Below are 10,098 nucleotides of genomic sequence, written 5' to 3'. Positions count from 1 at the left end.
CTAATGTTCTGTGCACATTAACCTCTGCTGATTTGCCTGCCAACACAGACCTGCATTTGACACCTGCCCAGCAGCTGTCAGTCTTGAGTTCCTTGCCTCAGCACATCATCTGACGCAGTCACCTGCTGTCATTCGCAATATATATATATATAAAGAGGAATGATAACAGTGGCTTTCTGCCAACATGTCACTTTAACCGTCCAGCCTATGTTTTGCCTCTGTTAGCCCTTTGAATATTGTTTGCCTGGTCTGATTCTGACCAGACTGATCAAGTAAAGATTGACGACCAGTCTGCTCTTCCTCTTGAATCTATTTTGGGGTTGGAGATCTGCCATCCAGGAATATTTCCTCTCTCTGAACAGCCATTGAAAATGAATAAATTTTGATTGATGTTGCCTATGTGCAAGTGGGAGTCACTCATTTTAGCTGTCACACACTGTCAAAGACTCAGAGAGGGAATAGTTATGGGAGCAGTAATTAATCACAGCTCAATTTAAGTAACCTACATTGAATAAGCCAGAAACAAAAGAAGTCAATATCCTCCTGAAGATATCATCAAACAATTTCTAAAACTGATCTGATTATTGTGAATCCACAGAATTCCTTTTGGGCATAATGGAGGGATAAATTCCTACTTTACTTTACAGCCAGCACCTCTCTACATATTTGTTCCACAATGTGTTTTTTGTATAAAGGGATTTTTTTTTTTCTGAAAGTCTGAAATGATCCGGCAGTTCCAAACTAAAGCACCGCGTATCAGTTCGAAGAGCTGACTCTTAATGAATAAACCATGAAAATAATTTGGACAGAGCTGCAGACTCATCTTCATTCTTCATTGAACGGGGATTTCATATCTTGAGTCGTGATGTGGGTTCGTCTCTTTAGGTCATACCTTCCCCAGGAGGAGCACTGAGATGGTGACGAACATTTTCTTGAGCAGTGTACGTCACAGATGGTGCTAAAAATAGACTGTCGTGGAATGTGACAGGAATTCTGGAAAATGGTGTGTGCGTGTGTGTGTTTTACACTATATTGTGTACCTGGTGTGGAATTGGATGACTCAGATTGACTCATATGCCTTTTCTTCCACCCTCACTGATTTTGTTCACCGTAGTTCTTCATTTTTGTGTCTGTGGGCCTGGCTTCATATACACTTCAATGCATTTTGAGCTGGTGTCATTTTGTAGCCTATTAATGTGTTGTTGTTGTTGTTTTTTTTTTTTTTTACAGTGTGTGCTTGTGGGTTGAAGCTGAATGCATATCTGTATGTACATGTCTATACCTACTATTTTATCCATCCATATACTCATTCAAGCATTAATCTCTGAGTGTTGAATCTTGAATGAATGTGCTCCTCTTCGGCTACTCCTCTCAGCCTCCTCCTGCCTGTGGTTATTTATATTCGCCATTGAATCATAATATATTGTCATGGATGTGACGCTTGCGCAGTAGACAGCGTGAAAATCTGAATCATCGATGGAAAGATAGAGAGAGAGACACAGACAGAGAGGAGAGAGAGAGAGAGAGAGAGACAGAGAGAGAGAGAGAGAGAGAGAGAGAGAGTGAGAGAGAGAGTCAGAGCGAGAGAGGTGACTGTAGAGTGATGGGACCCGGCTGAGGGAACAGCAGCGAGTGATCACTCTCCGAGCTGGTAATGACAGGTAAATGACGATTTTAATGATTCTTATTAATATTTTTTAACGCTGTGGCAGCTGCATTTGACTGTTGCTTTTGTGAATAACATACCAGGGATTTATATTTCCTGCAAGGAGTCTGTCGACGATGTCATCCCTGCATACGATCTCAGCTTGCACATCTGGAAGTAGCTCCCATAACGCTGAACAAATGTTTGTTTTAAACTTTGTGTCGTCGCCTTTCACTCAGTCCGATGATTTCTGTATTAATTCATGAGCGTTTAGGGTGTTGCTACATCCTGATCAAATGAAATCAAACTTCACCCTAACGCTTGAACCTGTAGATGTGTCCCCCCCCCACACACACCCCAGAGAGTTATTTTCAGGTGGTCAGGACGTCAGCCGACCTGATTTAGTCAAAATGCTGTAATGCAAAGTCCTCCTCTCTTAAGTTTCATAGGGAAAGCGGTGCTGTGTGCGTCTATTCGCGTCTCATGGGGGGTTGGGAGGACGAATGGATGAGATCTGTTTTCAGACTGGCGTCACATGTTACGTCTGTGTGTTTTCCTGCTGGGATGATGGGGGCTGGATGGCAACAATGGCGCTCAGCACCACGGCCAGTTCCCCGGTTCAGCGCTTCATATGTTGTATAGGCAAGCTTACCGCACATTGTGAGCGTTTACATGTATGTTTTTCCTGATTATATTTCTGCATTCTGGTTTTATTTATAGAAAGCTGGTTTGATTTAGGTCAAGACGGGTCGAGATTCATGTGGTGTGTTTGATTTGGGTGGTTTAGGTTTATTTCAGTTCCAGCTTCTCTTGTGGTATGTCACACTGTATATCTGTGAGCTGTTAGCTCATCTAGAATTTGTAATTGACCATTTTCACTGCTCACTTTGTTTTCATTTAGCCACAGTGGATACACTGTATTCCAGCTATCTTATTCAATCAAATATCCGGATGTATACATCAGGTTTAACCCTTTACAGTGGTTGGATAACTCTGCACTTATTAATTCAATTTGTTCCAAAATCTTGATATTGTAAATTAAATATGATAACAACAACAACAACAACAACAACAACAAAAACAAAAACAACAACAACAAAAATAGCCCATTTTAAGAAACTAAGCCATTTTGGAGTCTCAATAACTTGGAATGTAATTACAGTTCATAATAAACAATCTCTCATATTTCCATATTTGCATGATTGATTATTTGGCTGGATGAAGAATTGTTATACTTTCTTGGATATATGCAGATGAGGGTACAGAGAGACTTCACAACATCTGGGCTGAGCCAGATGTTCATGGGAGTCTTCAGCAGGTACAAATTAAGCAGTAATGTGATTAACTTAACTGGAACAGTGTGCCTCATCTTAATGCAGCATTTCACTCATCACACTCCTATTATCTTATCTGACTGAAAATATGTAATTTCCCATAGCACACAGTGTGAATTCATGTTTAGTAATTTGCAGATATGAGACACCCTCCATCTCCTCATCTCATCATATTAGTAATCTGAACATCCATAAGGACATTAGGCAAAATACAAAATACAGGAGGTATAGATTTCAATAGCAACACATTCCTTTTGACATTGAAATGATCTTCCCCAAATATTTAGTTCACAATAACTAAAAAAACAAACTGATTTTGCCTTTGTGCTGCTGACATTGGCTCAATCCAATAGAACAAGTCAACACATAGAGGTTTGAAGGACTGAGGTTGTTGTATGTTGTACAGATTGCAAAGCCTTATGGGGACAATTTGGGGCTATATAAACAAAACTAACTTGACTGGACCTGACTTGAATATCATCACAAGATACTGTGTGATGTCTTTTATAAATGACTTGATACTAAGTATTAATACTGCCAAACACACAAGAGTCGTGTAATGACCTTAATGACATTAATGGCAATACTATCCGGAGGTTCAAGATGCTCTTTTGTGTGTAGACCCCCTCCCATTTGCTCCCATGTGACATTCATGGAGCATTATTGCTGCACACCTTGCATCAGGAAATTTCACTAGTACTATACCTATACACAGTTGAATAACTAGTTTCCCTAACTAGTTTACCAGGAATTTGTGCTTACAGATAAAAGCCTGATACAAGAGGTGAGAAACCACTTCTACTTAATTTCACATCACCCGCTCCAGGAGATCTCGTTGATTTACATACCTGCCCTGATGAACCAGAAACCCCATTAAGCGCCTGGTTTTGTTTCAAGGGCATTTCTTTTATCCATTTCTCACACGTGCCACGAGAGCACAGAATTGCTGCTGTGGAACCATAAAATATTATAAAATAATGTGTTACTGGGATGTACATCTTGCTTCTTTTTTTTTATTATTATTATTATTATTTCTTTTAGCATTTACAAGAAATATTGCCAACCCCCAGATCAATGTTTTATTCCCACTTCTGTTCCCCAGTCTATTTCTGTTGTGGTGCAACAGAAGCTGCAGTTGAGATTTAGTGCCTGCTGCCATAAACTTGAAACATAGTTATGTGTGTTTGTGTAGAGGCACCGAGCTGTGTAATGTTCGGTGATATTGAGATGGATACTGAGGGAATTGCAACTTTTCCTAGAGCAAATGTTTTCTTTGTCTTTATTTTTTCTTTTTTTAGACGGATGCAATAGCTACTTTGAAAAAAAAATAGAACAAAGAAAATGGTAACAGGTTCAATATGTGACATCATGTATATCCAGCTGTAACAAGCTATCTACTGCAGGTTACTGACACCTGGTACCTTTTCTGAAAGATGATAGATGGTAAGATGGTAAACCTTACACAGCAAGTCTTCAATTTGCATCTTCTATGAAAGCTTGCAAACTAAATATACTGTATTGCTTAATTTGTAATGGAGAAAAAAAAGGGTGTTGATATTATGATTTTTGCACGTAATGCAATACGAAAGGAAAAAAAAGGAGATTCATTCTGCGTGCGTCTGCACTCTCTGTATTCAGCCGACACAATATTGAATCTGAGGAAGAGGACCGATGTAATGTTTCATGGCTTATTTCATAATAGCAGACAAGGAGAATGCATCATTAATCTCAATGTACTGAGCCACCCTTGCCTTCAGTACAGCATTACATAACTTTCTGGCGCTGTGTGTGTGTGTGTGTGTGTGTGTGAGGGTACATGCTTGTGTGTATAAATGTTTAAAGTGTATGTGTGTGTACGCAGAGTTTGTCCACAAAACCCGCGTGGGTGGTTTTCTCAAAGCAAGTAATGCAGTCATGCAGTCATGCATTCATGCATGTATGTCTGTGTTTGTATGTGTGTGTGCGTGTGTGTGTGTGTGACCTCAAGCAGGTAGACAGATGTGAAGGATGACTTCTTGCGCAGAGATCTGTGGCTCGGAGTATGGTGAGCAAGCTCAAGTCAGTGGGAACTACCAGCAGTATGGAGTCCGCTCCTACCTACACCAGGTACAACACAGACACACACACACACACACACACACACACACACACACACACACACACACACACACACACACACAAAAGAAAGACAAGCACAGGGCATCCTTCTACAAATATCTACCATTCTCTGACACAAACCCCTTCATCTTCCCAGCCTCTTGTCGTAATCACTGCACTATTTCTTTTTGAAACTTTTAGGTCTTGATCTCTTGTGGGTTTCAGTTTCCCTGTTTGAACTGCGATAAAAAAAAAACAACAACAAAAAATACAAAAAACATCTCTTTCATCCCTTATCCAGTTTTATGAGGAGTGCACAGCTTCTATCTGGGAACGTGATGAAGATTTTCAGATTCAGAGATCGCCTAGCAGGTGGAGCTCTTTACTCTGGAAGGTGAGGTTGACCTTCAGATTGCTCAAACAAAACCACATCTCACCTGCTGTTATTGCCACACTGTAGATGCAAGCAATGACCTGGAATCAAAAAATAAGACTTTATCGTGCAACTTCTTCGTTTTTCCTTCCAGGTCTGTCTCGCGTTCGGCACCCTGATCTTGTTTACGGGCCTCATCGTTGTTTTGGTGGGTTATGCCACCCCAGCCAGGATCGAGGCATTTGGCGAGGATGATCTCCTCTTTGTTGACAGGTATAGGAACAATACATTTGACTCATATGTGGAAAATGTGTGCAATCATTAATATTCTTGCATGGCTATTGCCTCTAAGACTTGATCATAATGAAGAATACTGTGCTTTAATTGGGACATACAGTGCAGTGTAGGTTCTACATACATGGGTAGCCATTGTAAAAGTACTGATCACACCCTGAGTGAAAGCTGTTATTTCCACCGAAAATAGAACAGAGCCAGAGTAAGCTTGCAAAGACTGCACACCACAACTCAAAACTCTAATCCTAAATGACTCAGCTGATCCCAGAGGTGAAAAACTGTCCTCCGCTCAGTGACTTTCGGATGAAGTTCACAGTTATTGATGTCACGCTTCTAATTAATGCTCTGAACGAACTGCGTTTGTCTTGAACAGCCACGCTGTTAGTTTCAACCGCGCCCTGGATGTGTGTAAGCTGACTGGTGCTGTGCTGTTCTGTGTGGGGGGCACCTCCATGGCTGTGGGCCTCCTGCTGTCTGCCTTCGCAAAAAGCTACTCCAAAGAAGAACTGTATCTGCAGCAGAAGTTTAAGGAGAGGTTGGCCGATCTGCACGCAACAGTTGGTGAGATTTCCCTCTGCTGTGTCTCGTTATAACACAATTTTGATTGAATGTTAAAAATACATTTGCCAAACAGTAAAAGAAAGGGTTATTTTTCTTTTGTTATAGTGTACTATTATATATCGTTTTGTATGAATATCCCACATAGCAGAACTGCCTTTCTCACAGGTACCCCCATAATGAGAGCACCCACCCCCGGAGACGGAAAGGTGCCGGTCACACTCACCAAAGTGCAGAACATCCAGCCAGCGACCACGAAGTCGGAAACCTGACAGAAGTCCAGATGAAGGCATCACTCGAAGAAGTGTGTATGGGGGACTGAGAGCAAGGAGAGAGCAGACTGTGTTTGAGTGCGTACACGTGTGTGTAGGTCGAGCTACGTGTGCATTTCTTTCTTTCGAAAGGTCAGCTTACATGGCTGAAAGTAGTGGTTACTTCATCTTTATTTGCTGTGTTTGATTTCAAGGTTATATAGGTGCAGAGTTAATATAGCTGAACAAAGTTTAAGTCAATTTATTTATTTTATTGATTCAAAAAAAAAAAAAAACCCATAGTAACCTAACAAAGCACATGCAGGTCTTGAGTCCTACCTGGAAAAACAAACCACAGAAACAAATCAATAAAACGCAGCTGCTGAACAACACTATCATAGTTTCCACGGATAGGTTTTCTGTCGAGAGGATTCCCATTTTGTTAAAAAAAAAAAAATGGATGGTGTTCCCGCTGCAGGGTGAGGAGCAGCAGATGCAGTGTTGTTAGAAGCTATTGGTGATTGGGCCCCATTCACAGAAATGATCAAAAGAAGCGCTGAACACAGCCACCATTATCTCTGGCTAGTGTCTAAAAGGACATCAGAGGACGAGTGTTTGTATGTACAGAATAACTTGTGTGTACATGTACATTCGGCTCACTGTCAGCCAGAGCTGCCAGTCACAACCGCACAACATGAACACGTGTGTTTTAGCTTATGAATACTTCTTATGAGTACTGCTTACATGCAACAAGGAGAAGTCTTAACAGATAGCTTTGCTTCACACATCATCAGGACAAATCAAACACAAACAGATTAGAACAGACCTTGAGGGGAGATTTCACCCTGACATTTCCTCGTGTCTTATTAGGCCTCTGACCTTGTCCTCTTCAGTAAATCTGCAGACAGGATCGATAGACAAGACCAGACAGACTGATGAAAAGTACATTGAACCAGACAGAGCATGCAGAACAGCACAGTCTGTCGCTTAATCAAACGGCTTACTTTCTAGATAAGATGAATAAGGCATTCCTCATGCCTTCTAACTTTGAAACTTTTTTTCTTTTGTTGTTGTTGTTTTCCTAAAGAATTCATCGCCTATGCTCGTTCTTTCTGTGTCTCCTTTTCCTTCGTGTGACAAAAGGAAGCAGGTAGACACACACCTCTTTACTGAAAGAAGTAAATTTTTTTGCAACATTGTGAATCAAACTGTTGTCAGTTACTGGTAAAAAAAAAAATACCCCAACAAAAACCAACAGAAAGTACAGGTGCTGCGTGTTTAAAAATGGAGCAGGTGCAAGGGTGCGTGAAGAGAGACAAATAACATGACATAACAGGGGGATGAAGAACGCACAGTCAGCTCTCCAGTGAGATCGCATCAGCCGCATCATCGTGTTTGACAGTGTTCACTGTTTTCAGTGTGTGATGATTCACAGCTGCTGAACGATATACAGTTAGTAATACTGTAGGAAAGTTGCATCATGGAACTTTTATTTATTTTTTTTAAGTTGCATATTCACTTGTACACTATATCTGAAATAGCTATTACATCAGGAAGGTTTTTATTTGATACAAGCTTGGCACAAGCTCAAGCTCACATACAAGCACAAGAAGCTGTTAACGGTTATGCTTATAAAACCTTTTTGTCTACATGTATCATGAGTATATTTTTTAAATATTGTGAAGTACTTTTTGTTTATCTTTTGAATTAATCACACACAGATACAACACACGGTACCAGTGGTAGTTACTGTCCAAGTGCCATCAAGCTGCTTGCTGCGCATCAACGCAGCAGGTCCTGCCAAGCAGTGTATTCTCTTCAAATCCATGCAGCAACAATGTTGGATACTGACTGTATGAAATTATGAATTGCTGTGCTCGTTATGTCCATGTAAGTTGACCTTTTAATATAATTCTCATGACCTTCGCTCTCCTTCTTTACTGCCTTTCTTCTCTTACTTTGAAAGGTTCTGCAATGTCATTTCAACACATTTTAGTTTCAGATTCGACACAAACACGTAGCTATAACTATGAAGAACAACATACTAATAATTAAGTACATTTTCAAGGAACTTACTCGAGCACTGTTAAGCTGCAAACCTACAGTACAAGAAGAAAAACCAAGCTCCAAGCTGTAAACAATCCCTCCAGTGTGGTCAAAACTTCAGTAAGTGGTCAATAAATGTGCTGACTTATAGTCATATGCTGTGAATTGTGATTTTATTTTTTTAATCCTTCAATTGACCAAAGTGGAATTCTTCATTACAATCCAAATTCCAAAATGGAGATTTTTCAGCTCTGAATCTGAAAAATCACTTCTGACCTCATGTCCTCTGGTTCTATCTTTAATTGTCTCCTGATGTAACAGTGGATTCCCCCAGTAAATAAAAAACAATTATACTGTACTTAGTGAAGGCAGGATTGGATAAAGAACAAATATATATCACTGTCTATATACAGTATATGTCTATTTTTCAAAGAATACAATAAAACTGAAATATTCGCAGCTCAAAATGTGTGAAGAATCTATGTAAGCCATCCTCATATCAAAACATACAGTACACATGAAGCTAAATGGCCCAAATTAGTATTTTTTATACAGAATAGTTCTCAGTGTTTTATGTATTCTCATTCTAGTTTCCTTGTAAAATCACTGTTTTGAATTTCACTAAACAACTGACACTTTTTGTCCTCTTTCAAATTTTTAATTATCTGAGATTGAGATGCTCAATGTCTAAGCAGGGTCTTTTGTTCTGAAAGATAACATATCCCCTTTATGGAGGAAACAGAGAGGAAATGAGTAATTATAGGATTTGGTTTTCAATAATAAAGGATTCCAAACTCTCAATATTCCGTCCCAACATACTAAGCCTTCATTACACTGTGTAGGAGCTTGTAATCAATCAGGAGAGTCATTTAGGTAGAGGAAGCAGAGTGCCTGTGCTATTCACGGCCTTATTAACACTCACACACACTCACACACACACACATGCACACACACACACACACACACACACACACACACACACACACTGAAAGGGGCCAGTGGAGGAGATAAGACAGAATTGATGGTAACTCCAGAAATAGCACCTTGAGGATCATCACCCCGACCAGTCAGGCTGTATGACTCACACACACACACACACACACATACACACACACACACACACACACACCAGCCGCCGCCTCCTCTGCCTCTCTCTGCATCGCTTGCTCTTTGCTCTCTCCTTCTACCTCACCCTATCTCTCACCCATGTTCACCCTCTCTCGTGGGATGGTGAGTCACAAACACGCTGACTGCATGAATCCCAATTTGAGCAGCTGCAGGGTTGAGAGGATGGTGAGGCCATCATTGACACTGAAATAGATCACAGTTCACACTATGGTTTCCTGCCTGTAGGAGGCATTTTGTATTTGTTTTATACAAGCTTCGTTCAGGGGCAGACAGAGGAAAAAAATGACTGAATCAACATGAAGTGTGTTGGCTGCATTCTGTTGTTACACATGTTACTTGTAAACCTGTGCATCTCAGTTCCTTAAATGAAGA

At 40.4% G+C, this 10,098-nt stretch overlaps 1 protein-coding gene across 2 annotated transcripts; it reads left to right on the top strand.

Annotated features, from left to right (window-relative positions):
• Positions 1-1,570: 1,570 nt before the first annotated feature.
• On the top strand, positions 1,571-8,752 carry nrsn1 (neurensin 1). Of its 2 annotated transcripts, none has more exons than XM_023430729.2 (6): positions 1,571-1,661; positions 4,967-5,085; positions 5,378-5,470; positions 5,604-5,722; positions 6,117-6,304; positions 6,470-8,752. In XM_023430729.2, the coding sequence occupies exons 2-6, from the start codon at positions 4,987-4,989 to the stop codon at positions 6,571-6,573; spliced, it is 603 nt and encodes a 200-aa protein (XP_023286497.1). In that variant the 5' UTR covers positions 1,571-1,661; positions 4,967-4,986; the 3' UTR covers positions 6,574-8,752. The 2 variants fall into 2 exon arrangements, with proteins under 2 accessions (XP_023286497.1, XP_023286498.1); XM_023430730.2 differs by having other exon boundaries at positions 1,577-1,661; positions 4,970-5,085.
• The last annotated feature ends 1,346 nt before the right edge of the window (positions 8,753-10,098 follow it).

The sequence above is a fragment of the Seriola lalandi genome, unplaced genomic scaffold, assembly GCF_002814215.2.
Source record: "Seriola lalandi dorsalis isolate HSWRI2012SDOR001 ecotype SW California unplaced genomic scaffold, Sedor1 jcf7180002054910, whole genome shotgun sequence".
NCBI classification, from domain to species: domain Eukaryota; kingdom Metazoa; phylum Chordata; class Actinopteri; order Carangiformes; family Carangidae; genus Seriola; species Seriola lalandi.
The sequence above is the reverse complement of the archived record's forward strand: the minus strand, read 5'-3'. Positions and strand labels throughout refer to the sequence as shown.